We start from the raw sequence: 27,376 nt of genomic DNA, 5'->3' as shown, positions 1-27,376 counted from the left end.
GTTGGACTAGATGATCTCCGGAGGTCCCTTCCAACCCCATGAGATTCTGTAAACGCACATGGACGTTTACAGAAATTATAAGCTAAAACATGCAAAGTCACCCTTTTTGAGTTTTAGATATGGACTTGACAACATTTTTGACTAATTGACTACACTGCTAATTAGAATACCACCAATAGACTGGTGTATAAAGTGAGAGAATTTATATAGTGAGACAAAATGGATAGTTATTTCTCTACCTATAGCACATCTGCTAAATATGGCTGAGATTTCTTACTGCACCTTATTTTTAAACAAAAGCCAAGTTTCAGGACATCCTCCCAGAGGTGGAAGTACAGCAGGAGCAAATCCTGAGTAATTTGAATTGCGCCTTTCACAGATGAACCTGTTTCTCACAGCACAGCTTATATCTTTCCAAAACCCTGTAAATAAATGAAATGCAGAGAATCACTGCCTGAAACTCTCATACTACCATTGCAGCAGTCAGCCACAGAGGGTATTCATAAAGCATGAATGAAACCTTCTGGAGATAAGGTGAAACAGTTGCCACATACACTATTTCCCTAATACACTCCTCCTTCCTCTGGGGTATGTTTGTCTTGCAATAGTAACGGTGTGGTTTTAAACCTCAGCATACTTGCTATGAAAAACTATTCAGTATTGTTCAACTGCCTAGTTATGGGCTAGCCTCAAATTTAAATACATAGCAAACGTTTTAGCTTTTGATGCTAAATTTTCAACCAAGTGTTTCTTGTTGCTGTTTTACTCACCAAAATCTTGAGACATTATCACACAGTTTTCATCATTATTTGCAAAATTGGGTTCATTTGGAGCCCAGGCAACATAGTTCACTGGGGTCTTATCCAGCCAGCTGAAAGAAACAAGGGGACAGTGGCTGCCGGACAGGCATCTCCAGTGATCATTTAGTTAAAAGGTCTGTTTAGAGGGTCAAGCAAAGTATCAACAGCAGCCAGAGGGAAAAGGCTCTACAAATACTGGAGAGGACTTATCCACAGCATTACTGCTGCTTCACATCTGTTTAGTACTACGACATTCAAGTCTCATCAGTGTCCCATTTTGCCAGAGGTTGGGTAAACAATGTCATATTCGAAGGGAAGGCTCTTACAGTTTGGAAGAGACTGAAACCCCAAGATTTCACCAGTGCATGGACTTGCCTTTCATCTGAGAAAAGTGTCCTCCTGGAAGCCTTCTATAAACAGATTTCTAAAATAGCTTCCCTACGAACAATTTCAGAAAGCTATTGGGTAAGACGTTGCTCACACTACTTGCTTCTAGCTCACAGAACTTGAACCACTGGGATTAGTCTAATTAAACCCTTACATCCACATTTTATCAAAACCTCCTGGGCTTTCTCTGTAGCCATTTGAGATCTGGTCAGAGTTAATTTCATCTTAAGGTTGATGTCTAAAGTGGATCAGGAGACTAACATCCTAAATTAGTTGCCTCTCTTCACTCCCTATGAAGGGTTTCTTGGGTGTTTAACTCCGTTCTCTCAGGGTAAGACTTTTAAGTGAAATTAATCTTAGCCATGAACTTCTATTGGTTTTACTCTCTCAGATTTGGAAAGAACACACCTTGCTCTGCTTAAATATAGAAGAACTTAACACTTCTGATCCGAAACTTCACCTGAAAACTATCCAGAGGTCAGTTGCACAATTAACTTGTAAAATGAAAGCACAGATAAATGCTCCCATAGAGCAAGATGAAATTACCATCATTTGTTGTCCATTACCAGTTTTCCTTTACTCACCTGAATTTTTGATCAAAGCTGACAACTAGTCCAATTAAATATGATTCCCCTCTGAATTTTGTGTAAACCTAAAACAAAAGTGATTAACCATTAAGCCCTGAACAGTTCCTCAACATCAAGCAAAAATCTGGAAGCCCATTAACCAGGCCTGTCATTTTTTGGTTTTTTTTTCTATTCCTTTTTCATTTTTTCAGGCTTTAGACCTCAGCAAGAACATTGTAGGTTCAGAACCAGGTTTCAAGCAGGCAACAGGGATATGGGGAACATCCTGGAGTGAGGAAAACACTGGAAAGAAAAGCAATAATCACCGTGCTGAACACTACATATCTTCAAAGAGATAAGCAACCTGAACCTGAACTGTCCTTTGCTGCACCTTTAACACTTGCATGCCTTTTTCCTCTACCTACTAAAAGCAATAGTAATTTCTTTACAGGTCCTGAACAAATATATTGGTTAATATATAGAAGTAATGTAGGACAACAGCTCAGGACTATAGCCTAACTAAATAGCTAGACTGTTCTCTTTATTTTGTCAGTTGTTCTACTTCAGAATTCAATTACAATTGGTAGACTCTGTGCTTACATATTTCCATAGAAATTGTCTTTTGCTTTCATTCTCAATGACAACAAGATCTGCAAAGTTCTTCTGACAAATTCTCCGCGCTTGTTCCATATGGACACGTTCTTCGCTGAAATAGTACTGCTTATCTTCATATATAATCCATCCATCATCAGTGGCTTGATATTCTAAATGATAAAGAACCGTATATATTACATTCATATCTGGTCTGTACAAAGCCTGAAAACTATACAGTAAATGTTTGCTTGAAAGAGGAAAAATATCCTACCTAGTTTGTACTGCGGTTCAGGTTTTAGCAGTGTACCTGTAAAACAAAAGATCATCATGAGCAACATTCCAAATAAAAAAAAAAAAAAAAAAAAAAAAAATATATATATATATATATATATCCAGAGAGATTTTCTTTATGTACTTTCAAATACTTTGTATAATAGAGGGGAAAAAAAATGCAACTATGAATTATCTAATGCATTTTCAAGATTTTAGAGCACATACTATTGGATTAAATTAAAAAATATGTATAATTTGGAAACATTTATCTCGTGAAAAAAAAATATTTTTAAAGCATACATACATATCTCCCAAAGCACTGTATTAAACAATCCAGGATGTGCAGGAAACACTTTGTAGATGAAACTTAAATCAGTTTGAAAATGTATTTAGTGTTTTTACTTGGCATGCTATTATTACTTTTTATGACATTCATAGGACTAGAGCCAAACAACATTATCCAGCCAATATATCCAGTTCTCAACCTTATCTACGTAATAGTAAACTATTCACAAGTACTGAAAGCTTAATGCTGGTATTTTGTTAATACTACACATCATTTCTGGTGTCTAGATGCATTCCTTCTATCCTGATGTCTTGGCTTTCACTAGGAAAGTCTGTTTTTAAGAGAATCCTGGAGAGAGCCAAGAAATACCTGGAGAGCCAGTAAATACCAAACCCCAGTTTCTTATTAGAGGATGGACCAGGAGGAAGCAATTAACCTGTTGCTATTCCCAGAGCCAGCTAACACCCCTCAAAAGTAGCTCTGCTTTCTCTTGGATGCCTGTTATTTTATTCTTCACAACAACCACTAATTCTGTTATTAGCTTTCTCCATTTCTTCTATGGTTTGATGGAGACAAACACATTATTAAAAAAATTACAGGAACAGTTTAGATGAGAGATAAGCAAACAAATGAAAAAGCAATTTAAATTTTTCTGTTGGGATCTTTTAAATATTTTCTTCTTAAGCAGTTAGTGCAGAATAGAACTAAAATTATTCTAAGATCTTCATGTTGACTTTACATACTTCACCTCCTTTTGATTTTATTTTTTAATCCTAACACAACTATAATATTCCTTGCTTTTTCAGAAAATGGTATGTCTTAAGTAAATATATGTCTTAAATGAATACGAGGGAATTAACAATACACCAGAAAGGGCTGCACAGGATGTACTGCTTTGAGCTGGTATACGGAAGTCAGTGTTTTGATGGTGCATTTGTATGACTAATCTACCCACAAGGGAACAATGATTCTCACTTTTTGGTTAAGCAATATTTCAATTGTAGCATGGTGTGTTACTGCTTAAGGGTAACAGTTCATTGGCGGAATCATCAAATATTAGATATACTCAGTGCTTTTTATATAACTGCTTCTCCCTTCCCCTTCCTGTTGTGCCTTCTACTAGTTCCTGGTGTGCATCGTATTTCTTTTCATTTCAAGAAGCTTCTAAGAAGCTCCTGCTCCATGGAGATGCACACAAATACTCAGTTTACAACCAGCAAGTAGGGATGTAAAAATAGGACCAAGAAAGCAAAACAAGTTCTTTCATTATCTGTTGTCACTTGGGGTCCTCAGCCCACGAAGACCCAGTTTCCCACTGGCAGGCACCCCAATGCACATCCGTCAGGTCCATGTCATGCCCTGGCACCAGGTGCAGGAGGCCTGGCATTAGGGCCCTGCGTCCCACGCAAAGCTGGTGGATGCAGGAGTCCTTCAAGGCTACACCAGACTCTTGATCTCTTTTTCAGAGTTGCTAGTTTCTATAGCAACTGTTCCCCCTGGTTCCCATTTTTCCTTTCACAGTGGGAAGCTTTTGTCTCTTTTGTACAGGAAACTCTAGTGTCCTGCATCTCCTGGGTATGCCTGAAGCAGACAGAAATACAAGGAGGAAATAAAAGGAGAGGGGATAAGTACCTTTGCCTTGCAAATTTATTCAGCCCATGGCAGAAAGAGATAAAGCCAGAGATAAAGTAATAGGGACATCTTTAACTTCCTGCATCTGAGTACAGTTGAAATGTTTCGATTCATTCCTCTTGCTTTATGTGTTGCCTTTGCTGCAAGTGATTTTAAAACGAACAGTTCCTGGTGTCTTTCTTCTTTTAAATTTGTTTAAAATCCACACAATTTATATTGGAACTTGGTTTTATTGCTCCAATTAAATGGGGAAGCAATCTTACCTTTTTTTGCTTCACAAATCCAATTAAGTAAATGTTCGCAGCGCAAGTCGTTCCAGCGCATTTGGGGTGATCCATTAAACATAACACAATGTTCAAGTTCTCCACTGTTGTTGGGTTCATATTCATCCCAGTGCTCATAAATTACCTGTGTTGGAAATACATCTCAATTACTGTGTGATTCGAGCAGGGTGGAAGTAATTGAGATTGCCATCGGGTCTCATCATCTCAAGTACCTTGTTTATGGGATCAATAGTTCAGATAGGTCTGAGGGGGCAATGAAAGTCATGTTGATCAGCTCATTTTCCCTGTTGCTCCCTGGAGAAGGTGTAAAGATTGCATGGCATAGAAAAACTGATGGGCGGAAAAACTGATAGGCAGAGAGAGTCGTGTTTATCTTGCTTTGTGAAAGATGGCAACTTGACTTCTCTGTAGTGATATGCAGCAGTGCCCAGTCTGGGATGCTGTGAAGATCTAAGAGCACAGACTGTGGAAGAAGGGATATAACATAGTACCAGGGATGAACCAGAGGCAATTTTGTACTTGCATTAGTGTGTTAAGACAGAGCCACCACTGAGAGCTGCAGCCACTCAGCTGGTGGATAAAGGGCTGCCATGCACCTGCTGAAGGTTTAAAGAGATTGGAAAAAAGGCATAGAAAGATGACCACCTATATATTTCAAAGGGCAGAAAGTCAATTGATATCCAGCAAATAAGTACTCACAGGGGAACCATCAATCCAGGCAAATCCTTCATCAGGATTTAAGAGAAACAAGCCAATCCAGAAAGCCTGATTGCGCAGTCCTTTATCCCTAAAATAAATCATACAATATAGATCCATGAGAGTAGAAAAAGGGGCCATGATATAAATGCTGGAAAGCACAGAAACATGCTGCTTTCTGCCACATGTGAATTAGGAGCTACTCTTTCACCGTTGGCCCATAGCCAGGCTCACTGCCTGCACTCTTTGTCAAGGCGTTTGATAGCATTCTGTGTTGGGACAAGACTCGTCACATTTGAACGTCAGTTAAAAGCCAAGGGCTGTGGCACAGAGCTAGCTCAGGCTCCCATCCTTGTGGCTGCCATACAGCTCTTGGCTGTAGCAGGAATTCATGGAGAGAAGTTTTAGCAAAATTAAGCCATAAATTGAAAGCTAGCATACGATTTAACTAATGAAAATAAATGAGATTTGTTTTTCAGCTGCCTTGATTTGCTTCTTGGCACTTCCAATGTAGTTTACTTAATAGTTCATGCTATTTATCTTCTCATACCTATGGATCAGATAAAATAGAGTCCTGTTTCATTCCCTACATACATCAAAGATTTCCCTCTGCAAAGATTTCGTAGTCTAAAGCAAAGGGACTTAACAAAGAAGCAAGAAAACATTCAGTCTCACAAGACTTGTCTATATGACAGTTTTAAATCTATTTGAGAAATTAAACCTAGATTCACCACTATGAGAAACAGGTTTTGTTAAATAGTTATATATTATGTACCATGGACATTACGGAATACAATCAGAATGTAGTGGTCTAAATTCTGTGGAAAATAACAATTTCTACATTGCAGGCAAGACATGACACCTACAGTGCTAGCAAAAATTAATTAAAATGGATTTCTGTTTGATTTCAGGGGTCTTCAGTTTATAGTCAGAAAATTCCCACATTAAGTCATTGCATTTTGGTTTACCTTACACATTAACTCAAGGGGTTTTTTTTAATATGTTCATTAAAATAACATATCTTTAAGGTCCCTTCCAACTCTAACCATTCTATGATTCTATGATCTTATTGTCTCCCTTTTGGGAGAGGGTCTAACGTGTACAAAGTTGATCAGATCTGGAAAACAGCCTTGATAACCTGTGATGAAAATTTAAAAAATATCAAAGCCACTTTGAAATATTCAAGATTTATTTTTTTTTTTAAAGCAATGTTTCAGGATTCTATTTCCAAATGAAAATTTTAAATTTTAATTTAAAATTTTATTGGTTTTATTCACTCAGTTGCCCAGCTCCAGATATATTTTGAAGTAATTTTGATTTAACATGGCATGAACGTGAAAAAGAATCATTGTGTAAGTACTCACGATGCTAATTGCCAAATTAAAGTTTGATCCTCTCTTGTATTGATTGTGACCAGATTTCCTCCTATTTCTCTACAGAATTCTTCAGCCTCAAACCAAGACTTCTTTTGGTTTCCCTCTCTCACAAAAAACTATTGGAAAAAAAGGCAAAAATAAATTGATAGATGTGCAAAGTTTGACATATAAGAATATATACTTGCCTAAGTGACTAAAATCAGTATCACTTTAGCACCCCTTTCCTCTTCAGTGAGACAACATAACATTTGTCAAGATCTATTATATTAAACATTAGTAACGTAAAGTGTAAGTTTGAATTTTTTCTTAGCATCCTCTATTTTAAAATAAGGCAAGAGTAGCACAAAACTCTGAGGAGAACAAAAAGTATCACAAAGTACAGAGAAGCAAAAAATAATTTATAACAATTGGAACTTTGACCACTGAAAGGCTCAAAGAAAGATGGAATAGCTCATTTGTAGTATTTTGAAGTAGAAAGCAGGAGATTTTTGGGAAATGGAAGGTGGAGGAAAAATCAATGGGTTGGAATAGAAAAGATAGTGTGGCTGGAGAAACTTTTTGCAAGGTGCTGACCTTCCTTGCTAGCCAAGGAAGGGATTTTTGTATGGTGGTGCAAGCATACAAGTAGCGCTACTATGAAGTGGATTCATGCTTAAAGTAAGCAACTGGATACTTTATATGTTGGGGAAAGAGTAATCAACAATTTGGTAACTGGCAGAACCAATAATGATAGTAACGATAATTGAGAGTGACATAGAAATTGAGACCCTTATAAATACAGGGCTAAAATCTTCTTTGGCCTCCCAACAGGTAGAGAGTCTCAATGGAGAAAGTGAGTGGATACTTAAATAAAGACCTGGAAGAGCAAAGTTCTTTATGTTTTTTTTTTTTTCTTTTCAGAATTGAGGCTTTTAAAGGCATTTTTAGTTAAATGAAGAGAACTCAAAAAACCTTTGCTTGCTGAAGTGTCACCAATATGAAACTGAACCTTGATCTGAAAGTGTCACATGCTGTGTGAGAAAAGGTTAGCAGACGGCCAGGTTTCCCTAACTTTTCTCTTAGAAACATTATCTTTTGCAAGTGACACTGACAGCTCTTGAGATGCAATACTATGTTTTTCTGAAGTCCCGAATTCCTGGAAGTAAATAGATTAGGTGAGATTCTCACCTGACAAATAAAAGAAAGCATATTTCTAGCACACTATTTTTCAAGTTTTTCATTGTTTGCTTTCATGACATTTGATGGATTTGTCTCATGGATTTTTGCACTCAAATACCATGGAGAAGATGACTCCTAAAAAAGGATCAGCACTTGGATCCTTGAGTACTACTGTGACCAGGGCACCAACTACTCCATGCTCAGGCTCACAGGGAACGTAGACACATACTTACTTTGAAGCACGAGTCTGCCCAGGAGGCTTCATCCCATCCTTTGGCACAGGCAGCTGCAGGGACCTGTACTGGAGGAGCGGAAGGCGACGCTCCCACTGCCCGCCGTTTGCAGAGGAAATTTGCTGTCTTTTCACAACCAACAACATCCCATAATCCAGCTGCAATTCCAGTTGCCATGGCAACACAGCCTTGCTCTTTTCCTTTGTGATATGGGATATAAATTAATAAAACTGAAGACTTAATTACTCTCTAAGAAAGGAGACCTTGGCTTGTATTCATAGAAAATGATGAAAAGGAAGGTTCAGATTGTGCAGATTCAAAACATCCTGGATGTAAAATTATTTTGAACACCTCCTGCCATAGCCTACATAGGGGCCAATGAGTCTTACAAACACACCTTTGCCAAAATTGGAGGTCTGCAGCTTTAGAATACAAATCTTCCTTATCATGGAAACATAGAGTCATTTAAGTTAGAATGGACCTTTAAGATCATCAAGTACAACTGTTAACCTAACACTGCTAAGTCCACCACTAACTCACGTCCCTAAGTGCCACATCTACACATCTCTTAAGTACCTCCAGGAAGGGGGACTCAACCACTTCCCTTTGTCTGTTTCAATGCTTGATAACCCTCTAGGTGAAGAAATTTTTCCTAATATCCAGTCTAAACCTCCCCTGGCACAACTTGATGCCATTTCCTCTTGTCCTATCACTCTCCTTCCAGGTAGTTACAGAGAGTAATAAGGTCTCCCCTCAGCCTCCTTTTCTCCAGGCTAAACAATCCCAGCTCCCTCAGCCTCTTCTCAGAAGACTTGTGCTCTAGACCATTCACCAGATTCGTTGCCCTTCTCTGGACGCGCTCCAGCACCTCAATGTCTTTCTTGTAGTGAGAGGCCCAAAACTGAACACAGTATTTGAGGTGAGGCCTCACCAGTGGCTAGTCCAGTGAGGCAATCCCTTCCCTAGTCCTGCTGGCCACACTATTTCTGATACAAGCCAGGATGCTGTTGGCCTTCTTGGCCACCTGGGTAACCTGCTGGCTCACATTCAGCTGGCTGTTGACCAACACCCCTGGGTTCTTTTCCACCAGGCAGCTTTCCAGCCACACTTGCCAAAGCCTGTAAGCGTTTCATGGGGGACCTGGCACTTGGCCTTGTTGAACTTCATACCAGCCCCATAGACCTGTGTGTGTCTAAGTGGTGTAGCAGGTCGCTAACCATTCCCCCTTATCTTGCCATCTCAGGGAAATCACAGGGAGAATCACACTTGATTTTTTTTACATATGTAGCAGACGGTCTGACAACTACTTTGTGGTTCTCAATATCCAGATAATTCATTTTCAGGAAGGCTGATATCAAGTGCAACAAATTTGTTTTAAGGCATAACTAGCTAATGCGTGTGAAGGTGTGAAGGTAAAGGGTAGCTCCTGATCTGTTTTGTTGAAATGTGAAACAGCTGGACATTTGCTGCTCATTTCTCACATATGCATGTTGTGAATCAAAAAACTGGGTCCATAATTCTTCTCAATCTGATCAGTTGTTGTTAACTGGTGTTAAAAAGTTGAAAAAATGAGACAACAGATCTTGTTAACTCCTGCACGGTATTCCTTTCAGTCTAGCCCATAAAAAAATCTGTTTTTGTACAACTTCCCATGAGATTGACATACACAACACCTGACATTCAGCTGTGACTGTGTTTGTTACACTAGTGCCAAACACAAGGTCTGATGGTGTTGGCCACCTACAGCTACAAGCACAAAAGAAAGTGCCTGCTGTAATTTCTAATACCAGGGGATGGAAAGCAGGAACCCGCAGGGATTCCAGCTGCACTCTGATCACAAGGGTTGAGCCCGTGCAGAGCTTACCTGGCATTGCTGTGTTCCAGTTTGTGAAGAGACGAGTTTCACCACTGGTCCACCTGAAACTCTCTCGTTCTTCTGTGTTGGAGAGACCGATCCAGAAGTATTTGTCAGATCTCAGCCCCGTCAGACTAATCAGAAAGGCTTGCTCATTTCTGAAGTGGAAAACAGCGTTCATTCATAACCTATTACCTTGCAATATTAATCTAAGTGGTCCAAATAGAGGTATCACTGTCCTGCCAGCATGATCCCACAGCAATAGCTCCTCAGTGAAGTTCAGGCAGAACCTGAGCAAGCTTTTAAGTGTGGTCAAAACAACTTGGTGAGGGACAACTTTCTCTTTTCAGCTGAAGGCATCTTCTCTCCTTTCCACCTAGTTCTGTGAAATGTTACAAGTCACTTCTCACTTCTGTTTCTAGTTGTATTTTACTATTTTCCTCTCTTTCCAAATCTCTGAGGTGCCTCAAACAGCCACCAAGTCAGGACCAAACTGCCAGCTTTGCTACCCATCACCTCTGGAGGCAGTCATATTCCTCATAGGCCACGAAGCTTGTGAAGCCTGACTGAGATAGGGGTAGGTTGGAGATGATACATTCTGGCTGTGGCGGGGCATGCCCTGGGGAAGATTTCCTACATGTGTTCAGAATTTGTCTTAGAAAGTAGTTCAGGAAAATATTTTTTTGTTAAGACTTTCCTATCATAATGAGGTAACACCCATCAGTAAGTAGATGAAAATTGTAGCAACTACTTTCCAACAGAAAAGAACCCAAAAATAACTTAGGAATTGATACAAAAATACTTAGGAATTGAAAGGTAATAGAAAACTTACCTGAATTTGAAAACTGTTTTAATAGATTAAGTAGAAGGCCCTAAAACATCGAGTCTTTTTTTTTCCTGCAGGGATAATTTTATTTGACTATTACACAATTTTTGAAAAGCGCTGATAAAACACTTTGAAGAGTTCAAAAAAATGGACAATTTTTGCAAATTTCTGAAGCACTGATTCTGGAGTATAAAAAGAAGATATTTTCCTACCTGCTTTCCACTGTAGCTAGATAAGCTTTGCTCTGTTCACAAGTCTTATTTGCTTCTGAAAATGTCAAAAGCGCGGAGCCCACCAAATAACAGTGAAAACCGTACCTTTTCCAACCCTGTGACAAACATAAGTTTCTTCATGTGACATTGAAAAAGAACTTAATGTATAAATTAGCTCTGTTCTTTTGTGTATAAATATTCGATGTTAAATTTGTTGCAACTAAGCTTAAAAACAAGATGATACTGGGCCAATCTGCTAATAAACAAAAGCTTTTGCTGCTGTTTGCTCCTACAGAAGGCCTTTTTATTAAAGTATGACATTAAGATCTTAGTTTTTGCCTTAACAAAAGCAGAGAATAGTCATGAAATTATGATTTAAAAGATACATGAAATTTTTTCACAGGGTGGCTCATCTGGGAAAGGAGGGAAAGGCAGTATTCATGTACATGTAAATGAATTGACTTTCTTGAGTATTTCAGAGAAAAAAGAAAAATGCACATATATTAGTAAAATGCTAGTAGGGAAAGATTAGGCTTCTTCAAAAGTAGATTTTCTAGTAGATACAAACAGAAAGGTTCTAAAAGAAGCAAGAACCAGTAATTAATTCCTGTTCTTTTTTCCCAACATAATTAATTTATGAGAGAGAATTTACTTTCTGGCAGCCCGGGTCCTTGATTGTCTCTTTTTCAGAGGATTGTGATGAAGGCTTCTTTTTACAGATGTAACCAAGTTGCTTATCACAAACATCAGTTGCCCAGTATCCATCCTACAACAGCAGGGAGAAGAAACAAATGTTTAAAAAAAGGGCATTCATAAGCATAAGCAAGCTAGTGTTTTCTTCTTTCTTCACTACAAGGCCCACTGAAATATGTTACCTAGGAAGGCTATAGGGTCACTGCTGGAGATTTACTTCTTAAGAAAAAATACACACGTCTGTCAGAATTGTTTTAAGATCCGTTTGATGCTGTTTTGAGATGAAAAAAAGAAATATATGACATCTTGAAGTCTCAGTATTACTTGCTATCAAAACTGTATTTCATGAGAGGTTTTGTAAAGATACACCTCACCTATGGCTAATGGGTCTGCACTTAGAGCAGTATTATTTCACTACACTTCTGGGGAAAAGATCAATGAAACTGAAATAATACACACCTGAGTGTGTTGCAGTAAATCTAACTATTTTATCCATCAAGGAGAAGACTAGGAAAATGACTGATTTCTTTTAAAAAAGAAATTATGTAAAAAATAAAATTTAAATAGGAGCACCTTTTTCCTGTAAAATTTGGTTTAGAATCAATTCTATCGATGCTTAGTACCGGCAAACATCAATATTGTGCTACGATATAACAGTTCCTTCATTAATTTATTTAAAATTCATGACACTTTTTGTGTGTACGTGTGTGCATGCACATGCATATAAGTATGTCTAAAACCCAAACAACCACGTATTGCAATAAAATAAAGTACATGAGTCAAGCAGTCAGAAATACTACAGGATTTTAGGTATTTGACAGGTAGGTGTAAGTACTTTTTTTATGTCACAGCTGAAGACATGCCCTGGTGCCGGGTCTCCATGCCTCAATGCCATGTCTCAATGAAGTGACATTGAGGGATGTAACGGTCTATGGGATTAGAAATTGAGTGATGGAAATGACATCTATGATAACCACAGAATGTGTTTACTAGTTCATCCCCATTTCTGTCCCAGAGCTATAAGTTTTTCCATTGTTGCAGCATTAGAATGAATCTAATGGAAAAATTCTGGATCAGACTTTTTACCAGATAAGAAATTTCAAAACGCAGCACTAACAAATGCCACCTCTCTATTTCTGATCTCTCCTGTCCTCTGAATATCTCTTCTGGTTGATGCCAAATTTATGGGGAAAACTATTCTAAGTTAATATGGAAAATTCCTCCTGAATACGTATATAATGGCAAGTGATTTTAGACTGACATAGTTATTAGTTTGCATTACTATAAAATGATTGCATGGTTATACCTGCCCCTTCATAACAACACAGTCCTCCAGACCATTTGTGTAGGTGGGATGATTGCGCTTCCATTTGGTGAACGTCACGGGAGTCCCATCACTCCACTCGAAATAGAAGTGAGTCTTCAGGTCATTCAGACCCAGCCAAAGCTCTTCTGTTGGCTCTGAAGAGTGGAAAGAAACTTGTTTGCTTACAGTCCGCTATGCAATACAGTGAACGTTTTCACACCCAGAACAAACAGGTGACTGATAACAGGTCCTGCAGTTGGGCCACAACAACCCCATGCATCGGTACAGGCTTGGGGAAGTGTGGCTGGAAAGCTGCCTGGTGGAAAAGGACCTGGGGGTTCTAATTGACAAGCGGCTGAATATGAGCCAGCAGTGTGCCCAGGTGGCCAAGAAAGCCAATGGCACCCTGGCTTGTATTAGAAATAGTGTGACCAGCAGAACTAGGGAGGTGATTGTCTCCCTCTACTCAGCACTGGTGAGGCCACACCTGGAGTATTGTGTCCAGTTTTGGGCACCTCAATACAAGAGAGATATCGAGGTGCTGGAGCGGGTGCAGAGGAAGGCAACAAAGCTGGTGAAGGGCCTGGAGCATAAATCATACGAAGAACGATTGAGGGAGCTGGGACTATTTAGTTTGAGGAAGAGGAGGCTGAGGGGTGACCTCATCACTCCCTATAACTACTTGAAAGGACATTGTAGAGAGGTTGGTGCTGGTCTCTTCTCACAAGCAAATAGCGACAGAACAAGAGGGAATGGCTTCAAGCTGCAACAGGGTAGTCTTAGACTGGACATTAGGAAGAAATTCTTCACGGTAAGAGTGATCACAGAATCACAGAATCACAGAATCTTAGTGGTTGGAAGGGACCTTTGAGATCATCGAGTCCAACCACATTAAAAAAAAAAAAAAAACAAAAACAAAAACAAACACAAAAACACACAAACAAACAAAAAAACACAACACAAACCAAACAAACAACAACACCCCCCCCCAAAAAAAAAAAAAGCAAGCAGCATCCATCAACTAAACCCCACACACAACACCCCACCACAAACCAACAATCCTGGGCACTAGAGCATGCCCTGAAGAGCCACGTCTACACGTTTCTTAAATACCTCCAGGGATGGTGACTCCACCACCTCCCTGGGCAGGCTGTTCCAGTGCTTGACCACTCTCTCAGTAAAGTAATTCTTCCTAATATCTAATCTAAACCTCCCCTGCCGCAACTTCAGACCATTTCCTCTGGTCCTGTCGTTATTCCCTTGGGAGAAGAGGCCAACCCCCGCCTCTCTACAGTTTCCTTTCAGGTAGTTGTAGAGGGCAATGAGGTCTCCCCTCAGCCTCCTCTTCTCCAAACTAAACATGCCCAGTTCCCTCAGCCTCTCCTCATAGGACTTGTTCTCCAGACCCCTCACCAGCTTGGTGGCTCTCCTCTGGACACGCTCCAGCGCTTCAATGTCTTTCCTGTAGTGAGGGGCCCAAAACTGAACACAGTACTCTAGGTGAGGCCTCACCAGTGCCGAGTACAGAGGCACGATGACTTCCCTGCTCCTGCTGGCCACGCTATTCCTGATACAGGCCAGGATGCCGTTGGCCTTCTTGGCTGCCTGGGCACACTGCTGGCTCATGTTAAGCCGGCTGTCCACTAACACTCCCAGGTCCTTTTCTGCCAGGCAGCTTTCCAGCCACTCTTCCCCAAGCCTGTAGCATTGCCTGGGGTTGTTGTGGCCGAAATGCAGAACCCGGCACTTGGCCTTATTAAACCTCATCCCATTGGCCTTGGCCCATTGGTCCAACCTGTCCAGGTCCCTCTGTAGAGCCTGCCGACCCTCAAGCAGATCAACACTCCCACCTAGTTTGGTGTCATCCGCAAACTTACTGAGGGTGCACTCAATCCCCTTATCTAGATCATCAATGAAGATATTGAACAAGACTGGCCCCAAAACTGAGCCCTGAGTGATCAGACACTGGAATAGGCTGCCCAGGGAGGTGGTTGAGTCACCATCCTTGGATGAGTTTAAGAGTCATTTAGATGTGGTGTTGGGGGATATGGTGTAGGGGAGAACTTTATAGAGTGGGGTTGATGGTTGGACTCGATGATCCCAAGGGTCTTTTCCAACCTGAATGATTCTATGATTCTATGATAAAGCTGGGATGTGGTACATGAGAGATGGTCTTCATGCTTTAACAAAAGATGCTGGCTTTCTCTCAGATCTGCAGTACGAGATGCTTTGGTCTGTACTGAAAATGCCTCAGAGTCCATTCAGAAGTACTGAGTTAATAAACATAAGGCTCTTTTTGACTAGCAGAAGATTTTTACAGACTTTCTGAGTATCTGTGATTCGGAACAACAAAATGACCCCTCACATGGAGGGTAGGACAGTGAGTGTCCCACCTGTCAGGAGATCATACTGAGCCCAAGCCATGAAGACATCTGACAATACATGTCCTTAATGGGGAAGCATTAGAGGGCTTGTAATGGCCCATCGGGGTGTTCAAGAAGTCCAGCATGTGCAGCGTCAGGAATGATTACTACGGATCCAAGGAAAATCAGAAGCAAAAAGATATTTTCTTAGAAGGATATTAAGCAAGAGGTTAACCTCAGTGGGAGATTTTAATCTCAGCAAGAAGTTAAATTTCTTATAGGTTTGGAGCTCAGTTCTGAAGATATTAAACACAGAATAAAGGTGCCAAAAGTGAGATTTTGAGACATCTTTATGTCTTTTTTTTTTCCTTTTCCTGCTGTATAAGGTTTTACAATGTAGATTATTTCTTGATAAATATAAATATACTCATATGTTTATGCAACAGCAACAACGTAAAAGAATACCATAAGTTAGATTTAGCCTTCCACTTGTGATATTTCAGAAAAAAAACATTAATATTTTATATGAAGCCCAGCTTTTATGTCATAGATGGGGCAAACAAAATACAAGTCTACACATATACTCACTGTAACCAAGCTGTGACACTAGAAAGCTGTGCTCAACAATGTTGTGGACACTTGCCAAATCTCCGTCTTGCTTCTTACACGAAGTCAGAGCATCTTTCCATATTTTGCGTTCTCGTTGAATGCTGTAGCAGTGGCCTGCATATGGCCACCAACCATCTGTGCACTTACTAGGTCTCAACTCCTCTAAAATTAAAGCACAGTTTTTCAGAGCAATTTTGTAATAGGAAAATAAAGGGCACTAGAATAAGGTCTCTTGAGCACTCGTTACAAAAGTGGGACTATATGAATAGATATAAAGCTGTAGTTAGAAATGCAAATACATTCAGATGAAAAGCAAATATCATTAAGGCACAGTATGCTAAATATGCAAATAGAATGATGTCTCCTTAAGCAGAGAATAATTGAAAAATGCCCACATTGTGTCAGAGATGCAATTTGAAATAATGCTCAGGGAGGAAAGAGAGACCATAGCAGACGACAGCCTCTCCCCGCTTTGCCCCCAGAGCAGCTGGGTGATGGTGTTGTGGTCTCCCGTGCTGCCTGCGGTGGCTGACATGAGGCTCTGCCTCCTGTTCTGTGTCTTGTTGCAAACATACATATAATTTTCAGATACGAAAACCATGAAGTAATTCTTTGGTCGATGCAGGTCAGTAAACAGTGCAAATCAGTGCAGAGCTGGTAGTTTTCTCTTTATATTAATTCAGTGGCTTTTTTATTACTTAGATTCCTAAATGTATTTAAAAGCTTACTGTGAGTTTGCTTTAAAAATAGTCCTGCATTTCTTTTTAAGGTTACTGCTGGCATAAAGATTCTCTGAAATTATTTCTATACTTTCTTTAACTTAACTACTTCTTTAAAGTAGCTTTTTTTACACTCCCAGATGACAGCCTCCAGCAGATTCCTTCTATATGTGGCACGTTCCTAGCCATGGTGTGTCATTGAAGCCGTGGGTCGAGGTGGCCCATGGATGGCATGTAGCCTATGGGAATACTGCTGCTCCTCCTGCTCTGCTCATATGAACCCAATGCATTGTGTACTGTTGTCATCAGAGGAACATTTTTTGCAATAATATTAAATTAACTGCAATTACTCATTTGAAGCAGATGAGAAGCATAAAATTTCTACTGTATTTATGCAAATCTGATTGCTGGCACTGGTTACCATGAAAAAGCAGCTTCTATCTGTCTTGCAAGAATGAATGATGAAGTGATGGAAGAAAATAATAATATTCTTCTATGAATGGTTAATATACAAAGGGAGGACAAAGACAATACATAAAAGTCTGTGTGTGCATGCATAGCTGTGTTTTTCAAAGGTTTCTAACATCTTGGTTGAAAAATAATGTTGCACACCTTTTATCATTTGCAGATCTTGACAGATTACTCTTTCTAGAAGTCAAAGAAAAATCCTTCTTTTTACTTGACTAACCTACCTTTGGGTATGATGTCAGAATTTGAAGTGAGCTTTCTCTTTTTACAAATGTATCCGAGTCTCTGGTTACATGCTTGGTTTTCCCATTTAGCATTCTTTCTGGGATTCATCACTCCACAGATTTTCCCAGGGAGCGGGAAAGGACTTCCTTTGAGTAAGATAGAAAATAGAATCTCACAGCAAAAATAAATAAGAAAAGTAACAAAAACATCATATTATCAGTAAAAATATTAACTTATTCTGATTTCTTCAATACTTAATATGAAGAAGGCTTCCCCCATGGGAGAAGTGCTGTGGCACTTTATAGGATGCTGCTTTTGGTCTGTGCTTTGAGAGTGAAGTAGTGACCCTCCACTGACTTTGTGTCAGGATAGTACTGGGAAGTTTCTGGTTCTTTTCCTGATATCCTGATGATCCCAGACAGAACAGCCGAAGCTAGACCTTTATCCTGTGTCAAAAACTTCCAAACTTTAAAAATATTCAGTTTTAAATTATATCATTCCTCCAGTATATCTCAAGAATTTCACAATCCTACTTTCCTTTAAAATAGCTTTTGTCTTTTCTGTTGCAGTGTCTAAAAAGTTCTGTAAGCAGAAAAAGACATTGCGTCAGACAGAATTTTTTAAAACTTACATGAGAGTTTAGTTATTCCATCTTGCAACTTTTCCAAAACAGGAGATGGTTTGAAATACTCATGGCACAAACTAAACATGGGACCAGAAGAACAACAAGCAAACAGAAGAAGTCCCCACGTGTGAGGAGCACCCCAAATCCACCTCTGTCTCCCTTCCTTGAGGTTGCACAGTGCAATTTTTCATACACTGTTGAGGAATTATGAGCTGGCTCTGTAAGCCTCTCCACAATACTTAGAATTTCTCCAGACAACATAGTGCCATTATTTTCTAAATATTTTACTGCTTTTGAAAGATTTGATTTATATTTATACTCTTGGACAACATGTTATGGAAAAATTCTGGTCTCTGATCTATAGTGTTTTATATCACTACAAATGACACTCTGCTTTCATAAACAAGATCTTTGCTTAGATAAGAAAATAAAAGAACCTGCTATAGCTGATCTCTACCGTGAACTTTGTAATTTGGAAGTGTGCTTCTAAAATAAAGGTCTAGATCTTCAGCTATTGTAAACCAACATGGGCTTTCCTGAAACAAAAGTAGCTAGGGCAGTTTTTATTAGCTGGTGTTTTATCAGAATCCATTCAAAGATTACCAAATAGGTACAGTTCTTACCTGGAGCCCAGTTTAAATATCTGAAAGGGCTGCCTCCAGCCCATTGCCATCCACTGTTGAAATTCAAAGTGTTCAATCCAATCCAGAATGCAAAACTGAATTTTTTAGTTAACTCTAAATTAGGAAAAAAAAAAACAACTGGTTTTTCCTATCCTCATTCTTAGCAAGTTCATCTAAAAGAAATAAAGTCAAAAGTAAGAAATTTAAATTGCTCAGTTTAAACCAGCCCAAAACCTGTCTCCACATTACTGAGATGCACAGATTAAAAAAGTAAAATATGTAAATGAATAAATATTGGTTTAGCAGAGATATCAGTAGTTAAGAGAGCAAACGAATGACTTATTTCGATATTTAAATAATATTATACTCCTCTCAATTTGTTTCAATCCAATATAAGAGATGTAAAAAATATCTTATTTTCATTAGGGAGCTATGCTAAAATGTTTCTGCAACAGATTTCATTGAGTAAACACGTCAGATTACAGAGAAAGTGCACCAATCAGTTTCTTCAAGATTTTTTTCTGTGTGAGTGGTTTCACAACCTCCTTCATACCATTTAGAACCAAACCAATACTGTGATACTTGTATCTGAAACCCACTGGGGTTATATGGAGTTTGTGTATGCAAATGTACCCATATTAGGGCCAATCTAGCCATCATGATATATTCTCCTTGAAAGATTAGTAATCCTTGAAACACAGATAAAAAAAAGGTAAATTTGAGGACCAGAGCATACTCCTGCTCAGGAATGAGCGCACCAGCAGGAAGGCAAGTGAGGGAAACCCTCCCCCTGGGACAGGCTGCAGAAGGTGCAGTAGCTCCTACCTGGAGCACAAAGGTGGGATGGGGCCATTTCCCTCCCTGTAGAGATTTGGGACCAATCCGTCATTACAAAACAGCAGCTAATGGAAGGGCAGTTTAAACCATCTCCCTCATGAACCACCCCGACAGCCTGTCTTCTTTCGTGAGACAGAGACAAGGCAGGCTAAAGCTCTGGGGCAGCACAACATCCTAACATATTTTAAAGTCGTCTTTGCCATTTTACCTCCTATATATGCCTGCTCATGTATCTCGGTGATGCTTAATAGTTCTGCATTTTGCTGCTGACAGCTTTTTCTTGCTTGGTGCCATGTTAGAGATGATTCTGAGTTTATCTGATAGTGAATACCAGTTGAAACATCTTCTGTCCAAAATTGTTCTGTGTCATCTGGAAGAAGAAGTGTAATAGGGGCTTGACGCTGCACCAACTTAAAGCAAATGAAGCATGTAATGATGCAAAATCTCTAAAAATACACAGTATTAATTGTATGCTTTCATCAATTTTAAAGCAGCAGAAAAATTAAAATCAGATTAGGCATCAAAAAAAAATCAAGTGTAATTTTTTTGAAATTATAAACATTATTTTAAATTTCTAAGTTTTTAGAAGGGAGTGAGTGGATTTCCAATATTTGCTTTTAAATTTACTTTTACACAAAATGTAGTACTAGCTAAACCAGGCATATCTGTGACGCGCGGAAACAAACCTTACAACTCGCAGAGAGTTATAAAGCAGGTATGTTTATTGCAGCGCTGGGTGCAAGGGGGATCTCTCCACCAAACTTGCACACCGGTTTGTGAAGCAAGCGTCCATTTATGGTGAAAAACATACATATTCATTAAGGTGGGCAGGTTATTATAATTAAAGGCGTTACTATTCTAATTATTTCTAAGAACTCATTATCAAAAATCTCCTCCCCTGTCCTGACCAGATGGACACCTTTCCCAGACAGTTAGGTTCCTCCTCAGCACTTCCTTAGCATGCAGCTGCTCCCGCTATCTTATACACAAGGCCATTTCTTTATCTTGGAATGCTGGGGCCCCGAGCTTTTGCTCTTTCCCAGACTGTAATACATCCGCACTAACAACCTGTAACCGTTCGTTTTCTGAATCAAGTCCCCCCTTTTCTTTCAACTTTGTAAATTCTTTTACAATCACCTATAACACATTCCCCCTCTCCATCTGATTTCTAAAATACTTCCCAGATTCCACTCGTTCACGGAGCTGATGCTTCTTCCATTGAATGTATTCGTCTTTGGCCCCCCCGGTACAACACATAAGACATCTAGTTAATGCACACACTAAAATTCCTAACACAAGTATTGCTACTAGAAACATAAACAGTTGTTTAAGCCAAGCCAAGTTAGGTAACCACGAGGTTCCCAGGTACAATTGTTACTGCTAATTAATACAACAAGTTCTTCTTTCAACACTTGTAAATCAAATCTGGGTCCTAAGGGGTAAATATTATCATCATACTCACAATACCCATTCGACTCATCCCCCCCTTTTGCCCAAAATTTAGGCCAGGTTCCGTTGGCATTGTTCCAATTGCTTGCTGCCACCCCATATAGAGGTAATTTCATTTCCCCTTTAGGTAGGGTAGTACATACCCAACAATCTGACAGATTAGTAGCATTTACCAATGTTTCCAGACTTCGTATATACGTATTCACATCCCATGTCCCTCCCCCCGAAAATGCCAGGCCAAATTAGCTTCCTGGCCTAGTTTCACAATTTGCGTTTTGATCAAGTGATTCATCTTTTCTACTTGACCACTCGATCGTGGGTTGTATGGGGTGTGAAGTTGCCAGTCTATACCCAATAATCTGCTTACTTTCGAAACAACCCTTGCAGTGAAATGAGATCCTCGGTCCGAGGAAATTACTGCGGGAACCCCGAACCTTGGTATAATTTCATGCAATAATGCTTTGACTACTTCTCTTGTTTTGTTGGTTCGACGGGGAAATGCCTCTGGCCATCCTGAAAAGGTATCAGTTAACACCAATAGGTATCGAAACCCCCCTTTTCTTGGAAGTTCTGAAAAATCAATTTGCCATTGTTGTCCCGGATAGTTTCCCTTCCCTATCTGGCCAAATTGGACTCTGGGGCCTGTCTTAGGGTTGTTCTGTAAACATACTTCACACTGCTGAGTGACTTGTTTGACAGTGGCATATAGATTTCGAGCACATATTAGCCTATTCAAGTATCTGTAAAGTGCCTCTGTTTCCCAATGGGATTTTCTATGTTCTGCCATGACCACTGCCCATAATAACGAAAAAGGCACTATTATTTTTCCCTGTGGGGTTTTGGCCCATTTCCCTTCAATTTTCCCATTTAAGTCTTTGATCAATTTGTGATCATCCCTAGAATATTTAGGTTCGTCGTCAATTTGTATCTTACCATCTGGGACAACCTGTAACCGTTCGTTTTCTGAATCATCTGTTTATTGAAAAAAGAGATGCCAGGGCAAAGTCAGAGGAGGAAAGCAAGTGTGTAGGTGGACTATGACCCTGGAGGCTCTTCCTCCTCATGGAGCAGGAACTCCCTCTTAGTCAAAGAGGGAGGAACTCCCTCATCATCAAAAGAAGCAGCTTTTTAAAAAATGGCAGAACCTGGTCCTTGAAAGCCCAAGGAGCTATAAAAACAGACTGTGTAGCACCAATGTGCAGATCAGCTGAAGTCTTTGTTTGCAGAAGAACTCACAAAACCTTGTGAAACTGTTGTGTTATTGGGAGAGCAGTTGGTGAGAAAAATGAAGCAGTCTGTGTCTTAGTTGGAGGAGTCCAAACACAGGTTCAGTGCAGAAGATAGTACAAAGATGGGAGAGGAGGGTAATTTTAGCAGCACCATTTTTGTGTAGGCTGGCAATAGGAGACAAGAACAAGAATGGAAATGGATGTTAAGGGGTAAAAACCAGTATATAGCAGGAAGAAATGGCCTACAGGCCATGCCTGTGGAATAAAGAGCAATGGGGATTTTTTTAAAGGAAGACATCGGTCTAAATTCATGCTGGTCATGCCATGCACTGAAGTCACATAAAATGAGATATCAAGGAACATATTCGCCTCTCTGGTCCATAAAGAGAAACAGCCACTTCCAGCAGGTGAGTCAGAATTTAGCTGGGCTGAACCATGCTCTGGAAGTACCTCTTACTCTCCACTCGCTATAGAGGGAACATGCTGCTACTAAGGTTAATGCTCAATCAGATGATTTTCACTGGGGCTAATCTGACAAGGTTTGCCATGAGGGTGTGCATCCGGTAGCTGGTAATGAACCCAGTAGCTCAACAGACGGTTTTCTCAAAAACGTTTCATGGCAAGTTAATTAATAAAATGCAGGACTTCTTATTAGTGGGCAAAATCCATAGAGTTTATCAACATCAAAATCTGCAGTTGTTGCACACCAGAGCCAGCCATCTGACCTGCCAGCATCAGTGCAATCATTGTACTGTTTGCCTTCATATTTGAAGGGGAATACACATGGCTGTCCATTGCCATTGCCCTGTAATGTAAAAGTATGTAGGGGAAAGAAAGGGTTAAGAGGACATATGAAAATAATCATAAAATCATAAATCTGACTTCCTAGTAATGGATCTATGTATCCCTATATCTGTCTATCATCTAAATTGAAGGTCACACTATCTTATTTTAATTAATTTTTATCATTCCCCCCCCCGCCTTGTATAGATAGAGATTTTAAATAAAATGTTGTTTTAGTAAAATTTGGGTTTTAAATACTGTGTTTAGAGTTTGATATATATACCTTGTCGGAAAGTCAAATTCTGTGATGATAAGTTGCTGAAAAGTTGTGGTTCTTGAAGACAGAAAAACCACAAGTAGATCTCAGACAATGAGTTCACTGCATTGTTCTATTCTGTATGACTCAAAAGGTTCACTTTGTTAGTCCATCTTTTCATTAATTGTTTAAAGAAAAAGGGTAGCTGACCAGAGAGAATACAGGTCAGGTTGTCATGAATATATTTAGATAGTAAAAATTTTAGATTTCAATTGCACATTTCTGTGCTTGGAGAGGTTTTGCTCATTCGTCCTCAGCACAGATTCTTTAAGTTCATCAATTCTTCGTCTTCTTAAACTATCACAGTATTACAGCAGTGTTCTTTTATCCTGAAATTTCTAATATACGCTCTCAATCTCACATTCATGCAAACACATTCATCTGCTCAGTTCTACATACATTACTGCTTTTCTGTTTCTCTCTGTAGCTATACTCAGTGAGGGATATACATCTTCAGGCTGGAACTATTCTTCTAATTTGGTCAGACTGGAGGGGAGGAGCCAGTTCTTCCTTCTCATATCTCATGTTTTGGAGCAGAGCGAGAAACTTGCACAACTGTCATGAAAACATGGCTCTGAACCCCTTTGATCACTGCACCATGGGTGCGATGGGGAGAGTAAACAGAAAGAGCTCCATGCTTCCTCATCTCTCATCGCCCTCCCATTCAGTGCCATCTGATTTAATATTTCCATAGAAAGAAATTCCAACTTAAATATCCTGCTTTAATTACCTCCTTTTCCCCCAACGTCCCCATATCTCCCCTCTTTTATTCTGTCACTCAGGAACTTCCAGGACAATAACTGACATCCACCTTAGATCATGTATCAACTCTCATTACAAGTACAAAATAATCAGTCTATGCATTAAAACTGTAAAACTGCCCAAGGAAAAGCATTTTCATATCTAGTTTAACACAAAACCAACAGGAAACTTACCCAGTGACTGTAATGAACCATGCACGAATGAGAGAAAAAGTAGGAACCTGGAGAAACTCATTGCAAATGTAACTTGTTCTTCAATCCTCTACCAAAAGTTGGACTATAAGATTAGCAGTGTATAAATCCTTCTGAGTGAGGATAGCGACAGCGTCAAAGGGTTGATGGATAAAGCTCTATACTCTAAATTAGGAAATATCCTGTCATGTGGTATTTTGAAATAACTAGAGTGCCCATTGCAAACACTGCTCGCTGCAGAATGAGTCGCTCTGCATATCTAGAAGAAGAGCAAATTTTACAAGATCTGCAGTATTCAGTGCATTATGAATTATTGCTCACTTTGAGAGTGAAAACTGCTTTTTTTCTGCACTGTAACACTGCTTGCTTTGATCACAGTTTGAGGCTGGGCTGCTTACTTCTTGTTGAAGCTCTGCAAGTAAAGAAGTTCAATGCTATAGGCTAGTGATAAGTTTCCCTGTAACAGGAGGGAAACTTTTGCCTGGAATGCTTTTTTCAGGCAAAAAGTTCATCCATCTGAGAAACTCCTAGTGAGGGTGGTCCAAGACAAAGCCAAATGTAAGCTAAATTGGAAAAGCTCGTTTTAATCTGGAAGCAAAGTGCTCACGTGAAGACTTCTATTGGCATGGCAATTCTTGTATAACTACTCTGCAAAGCTGTGCTGGCAAATATTCACATGCAAAAAAGTCCTACTGTTCCTCTGTTGATTTACATCAGTGAAATTAAAAGAAGTTGTGGTAACGAAATTGAAAAAAAGCAAGAAGTGAAATAGTCAGTAGTGAAACGCAGAAACTGAACAGAAGATGTCGTATGAGAAGCAACTGTCTTTGCTTTTATTTATAAGGTGTGAGGGAAAATTGTTGCAAGAACTGGCTAAACTTGTTGACTGTTATAAAGTACTGAGAGAGAAAAACATTTTCAGTAAAAGTGGCTGGATTTCAGTAAAAGTACAAATTTAATAAATGGTTTAATAATAACTATTTTATTTGCAGGTGACATTCAAGGGGGACATAGTGTAAGCAAGTCTTGCAAGAGTAGCCCAAACTCATAAAGCTGAGTGGCACCACAGACAATGATGGGGTGGGAGAGAAATAGAAGCTGAGTTTACTGAGTGAAACCATATTTCGGATATATCTGAAATCATAAAATGAAATGGCTCCGACAGATGGGATCCCAAAGGAAAATACCTGGAGAACACATTCCTACCCAGTTCCCTCTACTGCCTCATGAAGTGCCAGCCGCTCTCTAGTCCAAACTGGGCTTTGGTACCCTTCTTGTGTAAATGAATGCTTGTGAGGATTCAGCTCCCCGACTGCAGAGTGATAGGGGGGAATTAGTGCAGACACTGAGGCAGGCTGGAAGAAGAATTAAGCACTTCAGAGCTGCCCCTTGCACATGACCAACCAGCTTGATGCTGGTTACAAACTTTTTGGGGTCAGCATCCTGCATGCTGCATTTCACTTCTGCAATAACCTGTTCTCACCAGTGTGCTAAATTCTTGATTGTATTTATGCCAAAAAAACCAGGAGTCCAGTGCTTAGAAAAAAGAAATTAATTACTTTTTATTATTATTTCTTTAAACTTTCCAGCTTGCTCAGTAGACCCTGTGAAGTCTGGGGAAGGCAGGTTTTTTCCTGGGGCTATCTGCTAAGCACTCTTCCCCATAAAGTGTTTAGTGTCTAAATTGTATTTGCAGCTCACCTAAATGCTGTTTTGTACTGCTTTCCACTGTTTTTCTAACACCTTAAATTTAGTCTTCTTGCAGATTCCTAGTACAGTATTCCTTAGTTTTCTGTTCCTTTTTCTTGTGGTTAAAAATGGCAAGTTGGTGCTTATTCAAACTGAATTCAAAGTGGTGGCGGGAGAAGCTCTCCTTGCTGTTGGAAAGAGAGTTACAGTGCAGAAAAGAGCAGCTCCTTTCCCCTTGATTCACAGGGAAGTCTGAAGCTCAAAATTATACTAATAAAAACTTTATTTATTTCAATGCTTTAACAAAAAAGAAGGAAGAATGCAAGGGTGAGAATATTTTAACTCATGTTGTAAACATACTACAATTAAAAATCATATTATCACATAGAAAAAAGACCAAAACCTACACCTGAGGTTAATATCCTTTTCTGGTATGAACTGTATTTTCCGTAGCAGAAAATGAAAATGGCAAGGTTTTCTACCCCAAAATTATATGAGGTAAGTATATGAAGCACCATTTCATAAGTAAGTGTAATAGCATGCCCTTATAAGGAACAATAAAAGTGCTGGTCTGATGAAGTGAAGTTTGTGGGGCAAAAAGCGATCAAGATTGCAACAGAGTTGGGCAGATTTTATTTTTTTAGTTCAATGCAGTGTCCACAAAGTCATGGGAAGACAGTTCTAAAGAGTAATCACATTTTATTGAACATTCATTCTCACTAGTAGACTTCTATAGACCTTTTTCACTATGTTTATTTGTTCTTGACAAGTTATTTACACTAATGTACGCTGCAGAACATCTTAATTTTTCCAAATCTATAGCATCAATCTGTAATTCCGATTTTGGAAAATATACATGATACAAAAGAGGCTGCTAGTGCAAAAAGAGAAAAGGGATTTACTTTATGATTACAGATATTTAGAGACTTTTAGCAGATATATCCTTTAATTTCAGCAAGTAACTTTCTCCTCTGAATTGGTACATGCCACAGGACCCGTTCTCGCCAATTCTTCAGTCACCGACACATCATTTCAGAGGTGTTTCATTGCCAGAATCTGTCAATAGTTGGTTTTGTCTTCTTCTCTTATAGAAATAGACTGACACACCGGCTCCAAGAAGAGTGAGAACAGCCAAAAAAAGGAGTGGCCAAACAGAGTGATGAACAGGTGGATAAGCCTCTTTATTCTTTTCCTTGCCTGAAATGAATGCATATAAGTGTGAGAAACCTTAGCAATTTTTTTAACCCCCATAAAACATGAAAAACAAGGAGGAGATGTTCTTTCCTACCGAACTTGGAGTATGTTCAGTAT

The 27,376-nt window shown here is 39.4% G+C and overlaps 2 protein-coding genes across 2 annotated transcripts in view; both read right to left on the bottom strand.

Annotated features, from left to right (window-relative positions):
* Positions 1 to 24,419, bottom strand: part of LOC141470803 (macrophage mannose receptor 1-like) — a 38,145-nt gene extending 13,726 nt beyond the window's left edge. The window contains exons 1-18 of the mRNA XM_074157054.1: positions 24,359 to 24,419; positions 19,855 to 20,016; positions 18,810 to 18,923; positions 17,561 to 17,707; positions 16,129 to 16,311; positions 13,178 to 13,332; positions 11,831 to 11,944; positions 11,179 to 11,294; positions 10,150 to 10,298; positions 8,286 to 8,485; positions 6,883 to 7,010; positions 5,522 to 5,609; positions 4,802 to 4,946; positions 2,619 to 2,654; positions 2,354 to 2,517; positions 1,772 to 1,839; positions 771 to 871; positions 283 to 422 (exon numbers count right to left, since the gene is read on the bottom strand). Coding sequence (XP_074013155.1) covers positions 283 to 422; positions 771 to 871; positions 1,772 to 1,839; positions 2,354 to 2,517; positions 2,619 to 2,654; positions 4,802 to 4,946; positions 5,522 to 5,609; positions 6,883 to 7,010; positions 8,286 to 8,485; positions 10,150 to 10,298; positions 11,179 to 11,294; positions 11,831 to 11,944; positions 13,178 to 13,332; positions 16,129 to 16,311; positions 17,561 to 17,707; positions 18,810 to 18,923; positions 19,855 to 20,016; positions 24,359 to 24,419 — 2,271 coding nt within the window. The remainder of the gene's footprint in view (positions 1 to 282; positions 423 to 770; positions 872 to 1,771; positions 1,840 to 2,353; positions 2,518 to 2,618; positions 2,655 to 4,801; positions 4,947 to 5,521; positions 5,610 to 6,882; positions 7,011 to 8,285; positions 8,486 to 10,149; positions 10,299 to 11,178; positions 11,295 to 11,830; positions 11,945 to 13,177; positions 13,333 to 16,128; positions 16,312 to 17,560; positions 17,708 to 18,809; positions 18,924 to 19,854; positions 20,017 to 24,358) is intronic.
* A 2,329-nt stretch (positions 24,420 to 26,748) lies between these two features.
* LOC141471264 (macrophage mannose receptor 1-like) overlaps positions 26,749 to 27,376 on the bottom strand; it is a 34,456-nt gene continuing 33,828 nt past the window's right edge. The window contains exon 30 of the mRNA XM_074157698.1: positions 26,749 to 27,262. Within this exon, the coding sequence (XP_074013799.1) occupies positions 27,093 to 27,262 (170 nt within the window). The 3' untranslated portion in view covers positions 26,749 to 27,092. The remainder of the gene's footprint in view (positions 27,263 to 27,376) is intronic.

The sequence above is a fragment of the Numenius arquata genome, chromosome 12, assembly GCF_964106895.1.
Source record: "Numenius arquata chromosome 12, bNumArq3.hap1.1, whole genome shotgun sequence".
In the NCBI taxonomy this organism is placed as follows: domain Eukaryota; kingdom Metazoa; phylum Chordata; class Aves; order Charadriiformes; family Scolopacidae; genus Numenius; species Numenius arquata.
The sequence above is the reverse complement of the archived record's forward strand: the minus strand, read 5'-3'. Positions and strand labels throughout refer to the sequence as shown.